This window comes from Tachypleus tridentatus, chromosome 10, assembly GCF_004210375.1.
Source record: "Tachypleus tridentatus isolate NWPU-2018 chromosome 10, ASM421037v1, whole genome shotgun sequence".
NCBI lineage: Eukaryota > Metazoa > Arthropoda > Merostomata > Xiphosura > Limulidae > Tachypleus > Tachypleus tridentatus.
This window is the reverse complement of record NC_134834.1, coordinates 158243035-158261795: the sequence shown is the minus strand read 5'-3', so window position 1 is coordinate 158261795 and position 18761 is coordinate 158243035. Positions and strand designations below refer to the sequence as shown.

Genomic DNA, 18761 nt, shown 5'->3' with positions numbered 1-18761 from the left:
TCGTTGATTTGGCAAACGAATATATCATCCTGATACAATATCGAGTTTCTTAGGAATGGTTAAGTGAAAAATGATTTTAAGGAAATCTCAAGATAACTTTATATATATTGTTGTAATGAATCGTGAAGGCAGAAATATAGAACAGCTTTTAAGAGTTACTCTAGTGACTTGAAAGTTTATAATTGAAAAAAAACAACAACTTAAATATTATCCGTTAAGTTGAACTTCACAAATTATATCTATTATTTATAAGAGTTTATCATGTTCTAAAATCTAGTTCATGGGTAACAATATAAAATCAGCCAAGAAACGCTAGAAGCAATATGCTATAAGTTTTTTATTTTGCTAAAAACACGAGGATTTTAAAGTGATATAGCTGAACATGATTTGTGTTTTTTTGTAGTTAAGCACAGAGTTACAGAATTGCCTGTAAGTATTATGCACATTATGTTGCGCCACTTAGGGGGGGGGGCTGAAGACCATTGCTGAAATTACGAACGAAATATATTTGATTAAATGAAAAGCAACTTAGAATAAATAAAGAACTTAGGTTTCGTGTATTAATCTTTATATGCGTCATCTTCAGTAATAAGCTGTCCCCTGATTGGTCAGCAATAAAGTTAGACTTCGATTTCTCGCGGTGGACAGAGTATATTCCTTGAAAAGGAATCATCTAGTAAATAGCAGGCTGTGAGTCGTATTTGAAGTTCTAGGATTCAAGCCACACTTTCAGCTGTGTGAGTGTGAAAACCATTACATTCAGTTCTGCTCGCTATTCGATTAAGGATAAGCAGATAAGAGGCCATCTTTCCTGAAGTCAGCAGTTCTGTACTTGATGGCTATTTCTGAAGGCTATTCTTTGACCTCGTCGTTCATGGCATGTGACACATAAGGTGCCGTTGAGGTTCAATACATCAAATTTTATTGTTTTGCTTTACCTTTTGTTTTCTTTCTATTTTACTAAGTAGAAGGTATAACCTGCATATATCAGAAGATAAATTAACCCAACATTGAATACAGCTCATTTAACTTTCCATTATTACTTATAATATTTAAAGACTGTTTTCAGTAAAACTTGAAGAGCACTCACAAAGGTAACAAAACTAATTTTGAGGTAAATTAGATAAGTAGTAGCTGTATTGAAGTGAAATAAAAAAGTGATTCAATGAAAAAGATAAACATACGATTTATTATGGTCTTACTTGTCTAAAAAAAAAGCTTACAACAGGATGCTCTCAATCGAGACTGGTTCCTGTTGACAGTTTGTATTATCTAGTCGCTACTAATCTGATTTCTCACTAAACTCTGTTTTAATGATCATGTTACCTTATCACATTTAACCAGCTTCCGTTTCACGTTATCCAAGGTGTAGATGAATCAAGATTAAATAAAGAAAGTAGGCACAACCACGAACAGCTCGGTTCCACCAGAAAGGCCACCACCAGGAGCAATAATCCTACTTGATTGCACAGTAGAAACTGTGACTGCCAAGGCAAACGAAGCCAATTATCTTATGTGGGGTATTCGCTTTTCGCACGTATTTTTTTTCCTTCTTCTCATAATGTTGAGAAGGAAGGTGAAGTAGGTTTCCCGATTCCCAGTTCTTTATCACAGGATTTTTTTATAATCTGCACCTAATCTTGTTTATACGTCTTGAGAGAGATACATGGAACTGTTTTAGTATTAACACGTTGCAAATACTTCTGATGTGTAGTCAGCGAATATTGTAAAGTGTTCACAAACATTTGATCACTTTCTGAATTATTCAACTCTTCAATGACCTCCAAGCATTCATTTCACAAAAGAAATATTTTCCCAGTTTTCCAAGAATTGTCTGATGATTTAGACTTTATAAAGCGGAGTGCTTATTACGTTACTACAATTAACCGCTGGCAATACATCTTTTGAGTCCATCACCATAATTAATTAATTTTTTATTACTTCTTTGACCTTCCAGCGAATATATGAAACCTGCTCTTCAAAACATTTAATTAAACGAGAAATCCTTAAATAGCTTTAGAATCTTCTAGAAGCTTGGTAATCTTGTTTTCAACAAACTACAGCACAAAATAACCAGAAATCGATTATGTGGTAATAGTAACTACTGAAACAAGTACAATGTGTGTTTTAATATATCTTTTGATTTCCAAGTTTTCTTTCAAGGAGGTTTAACAAAAATGACAAACCATTTTTTATCATCTGCTCGTCACTTGAGTAACAATGTACCAATATAGATTTAGGATATAACAAGCAAACTGAATTAACATAACTTATCGAGAAGGTTCACTATTTCATTTCGTTACAAATTAAAATAGCAAATACGACGTACATTACTGGAAGAAATGCAGGACACTTGGAACAATATTTCATATTGTATATTGATAAGCTGCATGTCAGTATTAAAAATTGTAATGTTCTGTGTAAAGAAATGTGAAAATCTAATGCGTTACGCAACTCATTCTCTTTTATTATATATTTTTATGATAATGTTTTGTACCATTTAGTTGTAATTACTCATTGCTTGTGACTCCTGTATGTGTATGACTTACGTTTCTAAGATTATTTCAGTCACACACACACACACACACACGCAATATGATGCATATACATGAATACCTACTTTAAAACAACAGCTTTGGAACCTGTTTAGGCCCGTCATGGCCAGGTGATTAAGGTGCTCGATTTGTAAACTGAGGGTCACGGGTTCGAGTCCCCGTCACACAAACATGCTCTCCCTTTCAGCCGTTGGGGCAATAAAATGTGACGGTTAATCCTATTATTCGTTGATAAAAGAGTAGTTCAAGAGTTGGCTGTGGGTGTTCATGACTAGTTGCTTTATCTCTAGTCTTATACTACTAAATTAGGGACGGCTAGCGCAGATAGCTCTCGTGTAGCTTTGCGCGAAATTCAAAAAACAAATAGTTTAGAGACTTTTTTATTCATATGTTCTTTAACTTGTATATTCATCGAATATTAAAAACGTTTAGTAAACGATTTTTATGAAACGAGATAATGAAAGTTGTCATAAATATATTTAACATAATATATTTAACAATTTAACTTAGCGTTAAATGTTTTTGAAACCGTAAAACATGTTATAAATGTTTATAGTTCTTACTTTAATATTAATAATATTTTCTATGATACTGATAAGAGATAAAATCTTAGATCACTACAAAACAAACATTTAAATTTCTATAAGTCTGATGCAAGTAATGAAAAGATGTTAGAACGCAAACCAGTCAAACAAATTACAAAGTGACTTACTTCCTTTGAAAGATGTAGGAGTTTACTTGTTATAATCTAATTCTTTTGTTTTATCAGTGTTATCGATGTGTTATGTATAATGATTTAGTTAACGCAACTTGTCTGGGGTTTACTAAATATCATTTTTGTTTACCACAACATCGACTAAAATGTCTTCGAAATACGATAGTGCCTCTAATAACAATAATTCCTTAAGGCAACGGTTTCAACATAAGTTAAACAGAGAAAACTAATATGAAATACGAAAGAAGCTGCAATACTTATGATTTAGGCCTGGCATGGCCAAACGCGTAAGGCGTGCGACTCGTAATCCGAGGGTCGCGGGTTTCGCCCACGTCGCGCTAAACATGCTCGCCCTCCCAGCCGTGGGGGCGTATAATGTGACGGTTAATCCCTCTATTCGTTAGTAAAAGAGTAGCCCAAGAGTTGGCGGTGGGTGGTGATGACTAGCTGCCTTCCCTCTAGTCTTACACTGCTAAATTAGAGACGGCTAGCACAGATAGCCCTCGAGTAGCTTTGTGCGAAATTCCAAAATTATGATTTTAAATTTTCAACCGAAAAATAAGTAAAACCTTTACACTGTTTTAAAGTAAAATGGTTCTTGGAAAACTGAAAATTCTAGAAAGTAAAAGGTACATTAAGATTACAAAAATGTGACATTAATTTAAGGTTTGTATTTCAAAACGGAGAGGGTTTACATCGTATCGCACGCATTACATATTAAGATCGTTTTATTTTTAGAGATTTCATTTTCCAGGGATTTCACGCGTTTGAGGTCGTGTAAAAGTGCGTGTTTATCTAACTTTTTAGCCGTCGTCCTGGCAACAGCAACTAAACACGTATAGCGGCGAAGAACAATAACAACTACCTGAGCCAGATGTCGTTTCAGCTGTCAGAGGGAATAATGAATCTTTTTTTCTCTCTTCACTTGTATTCCTTTTAACTATTGAGAATAGCACCAGGAAAAGGAAAAAGGTGGTAGACACTGACTTTTACCTTTGCATGCCGTTCCCCGACAACAAGCTTTTAATGCAAACAGCTAGTTTCTACTTCCTCAGTTACCATTCCAGGGAGATAGACCTGTTGTCTGTCTGTTATATGTGGGGTAAAGTTTCGCTGTAATGCGGCAAAAACAGTTTTTAAGGCGTTAACAGCTGGAATGTTCACTAGGTGGAAACCGAAAAAAAAAAAGACCCGTTTCTTTGAAGATGTACTAACAAAAGACATTCTTTGAGAAACTTTCTACGCTCTAGATTCACTTGTGAATGAATAGTCCTTCTAACAAAGTATTCTGACAGCAGGTCATTTTGTTCTCAAACATTTACGTAGGAAAGAAGACAGACGCAGAATGATTTTTGCTCTTCGTGCTAGCTTGACATATTTTACAATGAGTCACGACCACGTATAATAAATTACCGTGGTTACATAACCTTGGAGCGAGAATTTCAATAAGCAGAAAGAAAAAAATTAAATAGCTAGGGAACGAAAATGTAATGACAAGAGTGATAGAAAACACCAGCTATTGGTTATTAATAATGCATATTTATATATATATAATTTTAATTTGTTTCAGCGCCCCAAGGAACTCTAAAATAGTTAGACAATTTTGTAATAAATGCGGTATATTTGCTTTCGAGCTAAACCATTAAATCAACTAACCTCAGGTGACAAGTCTAATAACCATGCGTAAGGTCTGTAAAGGGTAAACACATATCTCTCCTCGAGTAACGGAGATATTCATATTATATGGTAAATCTGTTGGCATAAATGATCAATAAGCCTCAGGGAATCAAGGAGAAACATGTTTGTAATTTATTTATGGTATCTGAATTAATTTTCTACAAACCTAGAGTTTTTTATTTACAGGATCTTGTCTGTAACAGTCATATACTCATTTCGTCTATAAGTTCGTGTTGTCACACATAACTTATCCAATAATCTAATCAACCACATTATTTAGAGCAAGTCAATATACATATATAATAAGTAAACAGCAATACAAATCTTGTAGAGCTAGCGTATAACACAAATTATTGGGGGAATATACTGTTAGGTGAGTAAAACAGTACTTTGTTATACACTGTTAGGTGGGTAAAACAGTACTTTGTTATACACTGTTAGGTGGGTAAAACAGTACTTTGTTATACACTGTTAGGTGGGTAAAACAGTACTTTGTTATACACTGTTAGGTGGGTAAAACAGTACTTTGTTATACACTGTTAGGTGGGTAAAACAGTACTTTGTTATACACTGTTAGGTAGGTAAAACAGTACTTTGTTATACACTGTTAGGTGGGTAAAACAGTACTTTGTTATACACTGTCAGGTGGGTAAAACAGTACTTTGTTATACACTGTTAGGTGGGTAAAACAGTACTTTGTTATATACTGTTAGGTGGGTAAAACAGTACTTTGTTATATACTGTTAGGTAGGTAAAACAGTACTTTGTTATACACTGTTAGGTGAGTAAAACAGTACTTCGTTATACACTGTTAGGTGGGTAAAACAGTACTTCGTTATTAGTTCAAATGATTTTAAAAAAAATCAAACCTACAAACCACTCTTTAAACACGGTGACACTGGAACTAACAAAGGAGGTTAATTATGAAAAAGAGTTCTAACAGATACAATAAGAATAAACACTTACGGGCACAACACAACTTTTGAAGTATTTTTTGTTGTCATGGTAACACTTGTTTCGTTAAACTATCAGTTCGCTCTTACAGTTGTCTCGGTAAACAAGGTTATAGTCAAAATAATAGCATAGTTTTCAGTTATTTAAGGTAACAGCACTAAATAGTTTATCATTAAACTTTCTGTCAGCAGCAAGGTACTTGCAAACTATAAACTCGAGTTCAGGGGATAATGCTTTTATCAATCAGTTATAGTGTTTATCAATCCACACATTATATTTCTAGTTGTAATGCTGTATATAAACTTATTTTTGTGTTACACGAATTGAATAGTCAATACAGGTTTTGATGTTCTGTACGTAGTATGACAACTTTGTTAACTTACATCGAAAGGTCTTAAACATGTACTAATAATTTAACTCAGATAAAGATTGTGTATTCCAACAGCTAAAAGGTCACATCACTCTGACCTTGTGCTTGACCTCCCTGGGAAAAGAAGAGCATATAGAAACTACAAAATGATAATGATAAGAGCTTTTCTAAACTGAGAATGTTATTGAGAATAGTCGATGATGCATGCAAAACTGGTTCATGCAATAAAGCAATTTAACGTTTTGTCTTCAATTCGTAAGTAAATTAGAATTTTCTTTATATTCGTTCTATACGTACGCGAAATCTTCGTCCTATGTGTAAAGATTCCTCTCACTCTCAAAGCAGTAAAACAATCAGAAGCTGACCAATAAGTAAATTACTCAACAATAGTTTCATTGTGTTTAGTTCGTTCCTTTGGTGTCTGTGTTCGGTTTATTTACAACATAAAATTTCCAACCTGGGTTTCATGGATATTTTTTAGCTTATCTGTCGAAAATCAGTGGATCTGAATATCACAGACTAATTAAAAAAGTAATATATTGCTGCCACGGATGCGAATGATCCCGAATTCAAATCCACATCAAGAAAATAATACTATGATGAAATTAAAAATGACGACAAGAAAAACAGCCACCTAACTACTGGTCATTCCACGACCATAAAATAAGGCCTAAAATGGGCTTTATTTTGTGAAGGGGAGAATAGGGTAGTTGTTAAAATTCCCAACTTGCAATCTCTAGGGGGTTAATTGTTGAATCTTCTCAACACCTTTACCAATTCAGTTGGTAAAGCACTCGACATGAAAATGATCTCGGGGTCGAATTAGATCCATAGACATGAAAAAAAAGAAAGATTAAATTATCACAGAGAATTGTTTGTTTGTTTTAGAGCAAAACCATATTGTGTTTACCGCGGGAAGTCGAACCCTTGATTTTAGTGTCGTAAGTCCGTAGACTTATACCTATCTTACAGAGGAATGGGAGTGGGAAAAATAACACATTTATTCTCTTGGCTTATTTGGCTCGATATTGTACAAATAGGAAAAGTACGACAGACGGTCATTTTGTCTGTAGGCTAAACACCTGTAAATACAGCTTACTTTATATTTTTCTAGATGAGGAGTTAATTCTGTTTGAAGATCTAGAGTTCTGCCGTTAATGAAATTGGAAAGCAGGTTGTTGTTGTGTGTACACAAAGGGCTATCTGTGCTCTGCTCATCAGAGTTTAACTATTGTAACTTAATAGTTACAATGCCCTTTAACTATTGTAACTGCAACTACACTTGTTGTAGTTTCTCTATATTGTTGATGATGAAATACCTGTTAACTTGAAACTTTTAATAAACAACTTACGTGTCCTCAAGTTCGAGTTTCCAAGAGCTCTTTGTCTCTATTTGAGATTTTTAGCAGCAAAACAAGTTTTCTTTTAATGATATTCACGTGTCTCTTGAGAAAAGTTATGATTGAGAATTCAACTGACGAGATTTTATTTCAGAGAGCAAGAGTTAAGAGCACCGTCGTTCAATAACCAATTAGTAGCTCAAATCAGTTACACGAATAATTATTAACATTAGGAGAACAATTGTACAAAAGCACAAGATAAGCAATTCTTAAGTTAAATGCACCGTGAAAAATAAAATTGAATACAATTTGAAAATTTCCATCAAGCTGAAAACTGATCCTATATCTGTTACATATTAACATTTTACATTCAATTATTCGCTTCGGATGAGCCTGATTAAGGATACGAGACTAGAGCTCAAAATGGTAGGCTAAATTGAACTTTCAATTTCACGTTCCGTATGATTCTCATCTCAACTTACTGAGAAATCAAAAACATACAAAGTAACAGTAATGAGAAGATAAAACATGACAAGAAAAATAAATACACAAATATGAAGAATTATTAAATTCCGATTCAACATACAACAACAGCTTCGTACTTTTCTTAATTAATACGAAATCCAACAATTTGTTCGAACAAATGGTTCAAGCTACTATTTGTCAAAAGCAATCTTCCAATGTTAATAGTGCATTTGCTTGATTTTACTTTACGGTTTTATAAAATAGCTGAAATGCTCATATTATTTGGCAGATGTCTGCCTTGAAGCTGTTTCGAAGTATTACATATTTCTTTTATAACAAATGGAATGTTTCAAACAAAAAAAACTTCGACGTAAAAAGGTTTTTCAGTTCAAGAGGAAAAACTTTCTACAAAGACTTAAAACGTTATATCGAAACGATTTTGAATCTTCACCACGTCGTTACAATCCATGTCGCCAAGTGCAGTCGTACTATAATCTGACGACCGTGCATCTTGTGAGCATAGTTTCAATTGCAAAGGCTTCCGCCATAAGCCTGTCATGTCCAAAGCACAACCTTCTTCCCTATTACATTCAATAATATATCCGATGCAAGAAGACAACGATTTCTCAACACCTCTGTCAAACGTCCAATCGCACAGGAATCCATATACATTGTGAGCAATGGCTATTTCCGATATTGAATATTCATTTCATTCTCCGTTTGCTCGAGGTATGCGATGGTTGAACAAATTTCATTAAATATCCATTGCAAGCAACCTGTGTATATCTGCTTTGTGTCGCTTTTTCAAACAGTCTTTCTTGATTATATTGCCACTGATTTTTTTTTTTTTGTGAATCCTCATCTTTTACTGCTTATTGCGGGCTTATTTCTGGATACTTCTTTCTTTTCCAATGGTATTAAGTTAAGAAATATTATTGTTCTGGAAATTCTAAATTCCATATTTGAACACATTGTTATGGCTTAAACATATAAATATGATGCGATGAAAAGGGTTGTTACCCACTCTTCCTTAATGCAATTGATTTTTTGTGGTATTGACCTATCTACATTACACCAAACAATATCAAAATGTAGTTCTGCCATGTTCCATTTCACCACGACTTTATGTAGGCTATGGTTGTGACGTAACTTGTTGATTCAAAATTGGTTTAATTTAAGGTATTCAACCCTCTGTAGAAATTATGAAATTATTAATACAAATTGTTTTACGAGAGAGAGATAAAATAAAAACAAACATAGCTGTTTTCAAATATACATTATAACGCCCCCACGGCTGAAAGGGCGAGCATATTTGGTGTGACATGGATTCGAACTCGCGAACCTCGGATTACGAGTCGAGTTCCTTAATCGCCTGGCCTTGCCGGGCCAAATCTATTTCACCCTGACTTGTAATCTTTATACAGTCACAACAACGTTTGGTAATTCAAGCTATTATTATTATTAACATATTATATAAAGCTTGTATGACAAGAACTACCCTATAAATTAAATGTTTTCCCACTCCATGTTGTTTAATAAATACTTTACTAAAGCGCGTGCCTGATACACATTCGTTTTTCACCTCAGAAGTATAAATTGACAGTAGTGAGGAACTATGTATACATTCTATCTACATTATAACAAGAGGCTCACACTATATTTATCTTTCCATCGCTCATTTATTTATAGCTTTATAAAGCGCTTTTTCTCCGCATATGTAAAACTCTACAAGTTGTTTGTATGTAGACACTAAAAATATTTTGTAGAAAAGAAATAAAAGGAATCTATACGTAAAGTAGAACTGTCTATGTCTCCACTTGTTGACCAAACTCAACTAAAGAGGGTATACATCCTGAGGACTTTTCAAGAATAATCAAAGAGAGAACGTGGATGTACGAATTCGTCCTGCTATGCCACACCGTGGAAAGCCACTGTCTCTCAGTGTATGCTATGCCACACCCTGGAAAGCCACTGTCTCTCAGTGTATGCTATGCCACACCCTGGAAAGCCACTGTCTCTCAGTCTTGATTGCGTATAATTTCCGATTGTCTCAAACAACATTGCCATGTACCCCAGGGCTCCCGGAAAGCGACACGGGGAGTCCACGTTCGGATATGCCCCCTGTGTCATTCTAGAGAGTCACTATTTTACTTATCTCTATCAAATTTCGAAAGCTCCTACGGGGAGTGAAGTAGGGGATTTAGTGTCTCTCTCATGTCCCTCTACAGGGGGCCAATATTTGTTTGTATGCCCGCCTTTCATGTCTTCAGTTGTTGACTAATTTCAACAAAATGTGACACACACTCCTAACACTCACTCGGGAAATGACATAGGATCTTGCCGTTCAAATCTTCTTTCTTAAGTCACCTCCAGGGTTCCTATTCACCTCCTAGCAAGTTTTACAGAATTTGTCATAAACGTTGGAGTTTTTTATTATGACTAATTACTTTGTTACATAAAGTAATGGAGTTCAGATTGACGTATTTTCAAATATCTCGCATTTTTTTCCCTTTAGGATTTTTAAAATATTTTAACTTGTCGCTGAGAAGTCAGTCAGTCAACAGCACGTTTTAATTAGAAAGCAGGGCTCAAAGTGGTTTTCTTGAGTGATTAGAACTAGAAACAGTATTATTTAGGCATCAGTAGGTTTAGGTGTAATATTGCCATGTGCCATGGATTTATTCCAAATATTGCCGTTAAAATCACCGCCGTCCTAAACAAAATATAGAGGAGAATTAAAATGAAGTAAATCACTCCGGCAGTATACTCAAAGTATACCAACCTTAGGGAAGTGACGGTTGATTCTAAACTGTAGACATCTGAGATTCCAACACATTAATTACATCATATATCGAATAAATAGAGCTTCCAGTGGGGTCTTGCAGGGCAAGGATTTAATTACAAAAGCTGAAGACTCAGCTGAAGCTCTAAGAAGTTTGACATTCCTGTGGATAGATTACAAGACATTTTTTTCTTGCTCTTTCTGACACAGCATGTCTCAAAGTTAGTTGGTGATAAAACCAGAAGTACCTTGCCTGCCAAAAGTGCTACAGGTTTAATGAAACAGAGATAAGTCGAAACATTGCCAAAAGTGTTAATAAGTTGCTTATAAGAAATAAATAAAAAGCGAATATGGAGAAGGCGTGGAATAGGACAAGGTCTGAATGTCTGTGGATTGTTGACTTCCACCGTGCCTTCTCAAATTAAATGTTTTATTATTATAAAGTGGGAACAGTCTCTCGTCAGGGTTAGTTTGCAATGTTGTTTAATTCTAACGAGCTATAAGTACTTGTAGAGTAACATAATACAAGCTTTGATCAAACAGCTGACGAACTCTCTTCTCATGTTTACCTTGCCCACCCTCTTGTTTGTGTAACACCATACTGCCAAGCAGCTGTAGTTTGTTATTAGTGTGATACTCAGATTACTTGGGTGGTAAGAAATAAGGCCCGGCATGGCCAGGTGGGTTAAGGCGTTCAATTCGTTTTCTGAGAGTCGCGGGTTCGAATCGCGGTCGCACCAAACATGCTCACCCATGTGACGGGAAATCCCAATATTCGATGGTAAAAAGAGTAGCCCAAGAGTTGGCGGTGGGTGGTGATGACTAGCTGCCTTCTCTTTACACTGCTAAATTAGGGACGGCTAGCGCAGATAGCCCTCGAGTAGCTTTGCGCGAAATTCAAAAAACGAACAAAAAAACGTTAAGAAATAAATGGTTTCTATTTTTCTTAATGTTCGTTTTATTTTTAGATCATGACAAAATAATTGATAATTACAATATCGATAATAGTAATAACTATAGTGACGTGATAGAACAAACATACAAATCTAAAAATTCCAAAATTTAAGGATAACCAGACCTTATAATTTGTTCAAGTTTTAGCAGCTTTAAAACCATCTTGATATTAACGTTGCCTGTTTCATATATTAGTTTTGAATACACGGTCTTTTAGCAGTAATGATTGGTTTCCCTGACAACTATTCACATTTTACCTTGTGAAAAAGTTTCAGAAAGTCAGTCTTGGTACTACATGTTTGAAACAATGGTGTACAGTATCTAACAATCTTTCATATCTCACATTTTGTAGTCTAAATACAAAATAGTGGACGAGCAGTGCCCACTTGTATTAAAAAGAAATTGTACTTCTTAACTCGGACATAGAACCCACAACATGTAACTATACTGTTTTTAACAGTACAGATTACTGTTTTTAACAACACAAAATAACAAGTAACAATGTACAGGGGGCTACTGTTTTTAACAGTAAGGAATGAATGTAACATTGTAAAGAGGGTTACTGTTTTCAACAACACAAAATAATAAGTAAAGAAGGCTATTATTCTTAACAATACAAAATAACGAGTAACAATGTAAAGAAGGCTATTATTCTTAACAATACAAAATAACGAGTAACAATGTAAAGAAGGCTATTATTCTTAACAATACAAAATAACGAGTAACAATGTAAAGAAGGCTATTATTCTTAACAATACAAAATAACGAGTAACAATGTAAAGAAGGCTATTATTCTTAACAATACAAAATAACGAGTAACAATGTAAAGAAGGCTATTATTCTTAACAATACAAAATAACAAGTAACAATGTAAGCAAGGCTATTATTTTCCAACAGTACGGAATGAGCTACTTCTAATGTACTTGGAAATACATATCGACAACTCTTACCTCATGTCCTGTCCTATTTCTGTAATGAATCCACTCATGTGCTCCTGGTCTCCAGTATTCCAGTCTGTATTGTTCGGCATATTCTTGGCCTTGCCCATTACCAAATCGACCTTGAGTGGCTACCTGTGTGATCACGTGCAAACTGTGCAAGTTGATCTCAAGATACTCGTGTGTGTCTTTATCTATCTGGCGGGATGGGCACCAGGCCCCACTGTAAACCTCCTGTTCCAGCCTTGAAAACAAAGAGAAACATAATACATTCGAACAGGGCTGTCTAGGATTGATGGGCTAAAAGGTTGTATAACGTCCATTACAATAAAAAAATGATCGTACTTTGCTTTTTCTTTAGTAACGAAACTACTCCATATTCAGGCCGTAACTACTCGTTTTTTATAGTGAAAAGCAAACGTAAGCCCTGGATCTAGTCCAGAAGCTGGGTTTGGTTTTATCAAAGTAAATGTAACTCTTCCATGTTACTATATAACTTAACGTTATTAAATTGTATTGATGATGACATCAAAGTTCAGCTGAATGTAGCCACATTTTTTAATGTAATAACAAATGGCTCTAGAAACTCCTGACAGAAAAAAGTCATTAGCTAAGTGGAAGCTTCATGATTTCCACTGATAAAGATTAAAGTAATGTAATAATCTGTATGTGGTATCAAGACAAAATCAAAGAAAATTACATAAATCAAATATGCCATGAAGAAACTGGTGCATCCGAAACTGAAGACGCTGTCGGATAAGGCTTAAGGATGTCTTGTAAATAACTGATGTTTAGTTTATGATAACAGTAAATACATTCAATTAGACTAATAGAGATATCACTTTTTGGTGTTGAACATCTTAAATATTCAAACAAAAAATTATTTCAGAACAAAAAAAAATGCATCGTTGTATATATATATATTGATAACGCTTCGAAATAACTATACCAAACTCGTCTCGACTAATTGGATTATATTAAAGTATAAATGTGATTTATAAGAACAGACATCAGGTGTAGAAAATAATTGCAAGTAATTTGCGTCAGTTAGGTTAATAAATACTAAACTCTTTTCCCAATTTCTTATCCTGTATAGAGACAGTAATTAAGTATACGGCCTTAATTAAACATAGGAATGACTAAGTAATCAAAAATAACATGAGAAAAGGGACGATTAATGAGTCCTTTGTGTCCTGGTAAAATGATGACTTACACATCGTCCCTGTAAGGCAGAGATAATGGAATTTTAAGAACTAAAAAACACTGTTATGTGAGACATTCATATTTCGCAAGACACAAGAGGATAAGATGTACACTTGTCATTTCTAAGAACGAAAGGTAATTTAAAAACGCCTTTGCTAGTTTTCTTTCTTTTGTCAAGGTATTTAGAGGGCGAGAAAACATTAATTTATTTTATTATAGAAAGTGCCCCCTCAGTGGCTCAGCGGTATGTTTGCAGACTTACAACGCTAAAAACCGGGTTTCAATACCCATAGTGGGTAGAGCACAGATAGCCCATTGTGTAGCTCTGTGCTTAATTCAAAACAACAACAACATTATAGAAAGCAATATCGAAGAATTAGCTTTTGTTTAAGCAGGTCAAATACATATGATGTTAACAGGATGGACTCGCTTTAAAGTAGCGCATTGTGTTGATCATTAATTCTGATAGATATTCGAAGCTCTTGCCAAATTTTGGCACCGATTTATCATGCTAGGGATTCCCTTCAACAATATATGAGCAGATTAACACGTATTGTTGAGAGGGAGGTGACACAGAAGATAAACAGCTTCTACCTGCTTGAATATCAGTCTATTAATGAGTCACGGCTTGTCTTCATAGCAACATGTTGTACCTGAGAAAAATGATATTCTTCAACATGACACTTCAGTCTCTATCCGAAACATTCTTTCGCGACATAAAAGGATTAAGCGTCCTTTTATTACAGCACGCGAGCCTACTCGGCGCTCTGTCTACGAAAAGAGTAAGAAAAAACAACATAGTAACTCGTCACTTGCAACTTTGTGTTCGTACGTAAGAATTCTCTTTTAGTTTGGATAATAAGCTTGTTCTCTTATTATATACCATGACAACAAGATCTGTTTGATTGTCGGAAGAGGGAGCTGTTTGGACGTGAGCCTGAAACATTCATTTTTCACGTCACTGCTTTTATCCTTATTTTTTTTTTTTGACTAATTCTGAACCTCATGTAATTTTTCGATTATACACCTAACGGTTATATACCTAACTAAAAACTGAAAAGATAAAAAGAAACAAAAAAAGCTTTATAATAATTCCGTACTGACGTCTTGTGATTAAAGAGTGTCCAAATAATGGATTTCATTATTTAAGTATGCTAGACACAATGCAATGAAGAATTATGTTTAAAATTCTACTTTGCATTTCTATAGGTTTATACTCTCTCTTTCTCAGTGTAAGTTAATCCTATTTCATTAAGACCGAGCAACACAACTAATGATTTTTGCGCCGCTTCATCTTTATTTTTAAAAAATCAAAATGGACTGTAATTAAACTCAAGCTGTCACCAGCTTTCGGAATAGTACTTTTAACGAATCGATTAGTCTGCATAGCGGGTTCAAATCGAACTAGCAATTTGACTATGCTAAATAAACTTCTCTGTTAATTTGAAACTTCTACATATAGTCATTATCTACGATGAACATTAAGTTACACTTAAAATAACCCTAAAGCAGTTTACTTTCAGTAGTAAAAACACGCATAAAACACTTATCGTATTCGTATCACTTATTCCTGATCACATACGGTGGCTCATTGGTGAGCTCGAAGGCTTGTGACGTTAAAAGTAGGGGCACTAACCCTGTGGTAGGCACAGCACAAAAAAAACAACAACCCGTGGTGCGTTTTTGCACTTCAACAAACATTATCTTTAGTTAAAAATGAGAAGTAATAACTTTACGGGAAAGCCGTAATATTGTATCTATATATCAACACGTTATCATTCTATAATATTGCATCTATTAGATTGTTGTGTCTCTAAGGATAGTATTGTTTAATTGTTTCAGTCAACATTTCTGTAGGAGCATGCTAGGGCTAACGGGAATATACCGGGACTACCGCTTAAATCATGTTTATTTGCGAAAAAAAATATATTACTTGTATAACCGTTACCGTGTTTAAGATTTTTTAAACGAATTTATGCCTAGAAAAATAAAGCAACTAAAACTAGGTAAAAATGACTGATGAGACAAGTGTCGTAACTGAGGGAGGACCGGGCGGGCAGCTTCCCGGGCACAGCCCGGAAGGGCAAGCAGAACTCCAGCTATTTTAACATATACTGGAGAAATAATTCTGGCATTATGATTTGTGAAAATCTTCCTTATACATTTATTATAATATATTATTATAAACAGAATTGTTTTTGCTTAAGGATTATGTAAAGTAGGTATGTGAGTGTGTGTGTGTGATGGGCAGTTCATCAAATTTGCTTCGCGCACAAAAATACTTTGCTACGCTATTGGTTGGAATCAACCAAGAGTGTTAAGAAATTTATCATTGCTAAGATCATTATCGCTATGCGTAAAGCTTGTCAAGAAATGCAACTAACGACATGAAAGTACAGGACTCTGCAGAAGGAAGAACCGTTTTAAGTGGTTCTTAGGTCTTAAGTGCTGATCTATTTCATCTAGTATCTCCAAAAACAATTGGTGTAATATCAAGCAAGACTGTCCGTCACAACATCTGTGGCCATAGCTCCATTTATCAGGAGCTAACAGCATCTTGAAACGAGCTACAAGGGATTTTTGTCTCAGTTGCACGTGGCTTACATCAGGATACTTCACTAGAAGAATGTTACATTAGATGGGCTTTTGGCAAATCCTTGCGAAGCTTTTGTCGTTCGTCTCTGTCAACTTGAGGCTCTACTATTGTTGAGGAGCTTGTGATGGCCACGAGAGAACAACACTAGAGCATACAGATACTGTCTTCGTTCTCTTTGCAGGGCTCATTAACCTCTGGATACAAGCAAAGGCCTGGTGGGTTACCGACGTTTCTGGTAAACGCAACCCCTACTCGTTGAGTGACAAACACAAAGACATAATTAGTCAGAGTTTCGTACAAGAACAACTTCTCACTGTACAGGTTACCTGATGCCTCAGTTACCACAATGACAGTGCCTTTCACCATAACATTAACTATATTACTCAGATTACAATTTTTCTCTATATACAATATAATGTATTTTATTTAAAAGAAACGACATTTTTGTATAACCCATTAAAAGCTTTGAATTTTAGTAAAAGTCTCATTTCTTTATTTGTCTTTTTTATTCTTGAAAGTCAACATAATGTTTTTATTTATACATTTATTTTTTAATTAAAATAATTAATTTTATTCTTGGTTAAAATCGTTTTGATTTTTTATTAAAACAATCTGCTTGTTCTGATCCAAAATTTCTCAGTTGTTTAAGTTCTATTTTTTTGCTTAAACATATCCAATTTTCAATACCTCTAGTTTTTCTGTCGAAATATTTCTTTTAATTTCTAAAATATTTTCGTGTTTTTTTCAAGAACCTTCTGTTATTTCTGATCTGTATTGCTCTATATTAATAGACCCCTGTTAGTTGTAGCTTGTTTTGAATAAGGTTTAAAAATCCTTCTATTTTTACCAATTTACATAACCTGCTTGGTTTTCTTTGGTAATTACAATTATCACCTATATTTTATCTAACACACTGTAGGTTATTTTACAATCAACAAATGAACACAAGAGTTATTGTCTATAATGTATATAGAGAGTTTGTTCCGGAATTGTCATGCAAAACTATACTACGATCTACTCGTCCCTTAATTTCAAGCTGAGAGACTCCAGGCGATTATTATATAATCGAAGAATTTGGGCGACACTCTTATAAGACATCAACAACCACCCAAAGCGCAGAGTATATTTTTTTTTTTGGGGGGGGTAAGTGTTTTCGGTAATGGGACACATTTCATTTCAGGCACACTAACTTTTAAGGCCACGCCTGGTGTTAGGTAAACAGATATTTATGTAATTTATGTAATATAAAGTACGGAAAAAAAACTGTATTTATGTTTATATTCATTATGCGTTTGTTCAAATAACGTTGAGTTGGTAGAAATATATTTTTTTTTCAAATTCAAATTAATTAAGTTCAACAACACTCAAAAGTTTATTGTCAGGTCAGTGTTGATTGACAGTTTGTATTTTCATTGTTATATGAACATCTAGGAATGTTTTAGAATACTAAACAGCATAACAACAAATACAGGAGTCAGTATGGTTTAGACTGAGAATTATTTTATAAAAATAACCGATTGACAACTTAATTAGTGCGTAGAATTATATAAGGAGTTATCTACGTTGAAATAGTTCTTTTATTTGTTTTCAACCCTCTTTCCGGAGCCTTAATTGGGCAACAATATTTTAACGTAGAGAACAAACAGTCCGTGAATAATTCTAAATGTTAATTTATTTATGTTACGGATCTTTAAAAACTAACTTCATTAATACGTCATCTACGACTTTGAAACGCTTCCAGATGGTTTAGGATTTCTGAATCACTGTTGATTTCGAATGTTTAAAATCACTTCGGTGTTTTTTAAGAGGATATCTCCATGACTGTTGTTTAGCATATGTGTCATGTTTCGGAAAATGTTTGGTTCAAAATTTGGCAAAATGCTACGCAAGGGCTATCGGCATACATCCGTCATTAATTTTGAAATGATAGACCAGAAAAAAGAAAACTAGTTAATGAGACAAACTGCCAACTTTTTGTTTACTCTTATATGAACGAATAGTAAAATATAACTGTCACTTTTATACCGCACACACATTTATACGTAAACAGATCGCGAACCGCAATTCTCAAATTAAATATACAGAATGATAATAGCTAAATCATGGTTTACGTTTTAAAAGCGATGAAATTGTATTTTAATAAGTGAAACTGAGGGACAAAAATTAAGTTTTATATTACTGAAAATTTGCAGATAAAACTTTATATCAGTTT

At 34.3% G+C, this 18761-nt stretch overlaps 1 protein-coding gene across 7 annotated transcripts in view; it reads right to left on the bottom strand.

Annotated features, from left to right (window-relative positions):
- Window positions 1-18761, bottom strand: part of LOC143230741 (discoidin domain-containing receptor 2-like) — a 325468-nt gene that overhangs the window by 25538 nt on the left and 281169 nt on the right. For all 7 annotated transcript variants that reach the window (XM_076464826.1, XM_076464829.1, XM_076464827.1 and 4 more), the window contains one exon: window positions 12763-12994. In XM_076464826.1, the coding sequence (XP_076320941.1) occupies window positions 12763-12994 (232 nt within the window). The remainder of the gene's footprint in view (window positions 1-12762; window positions 12995-18761) is intronic.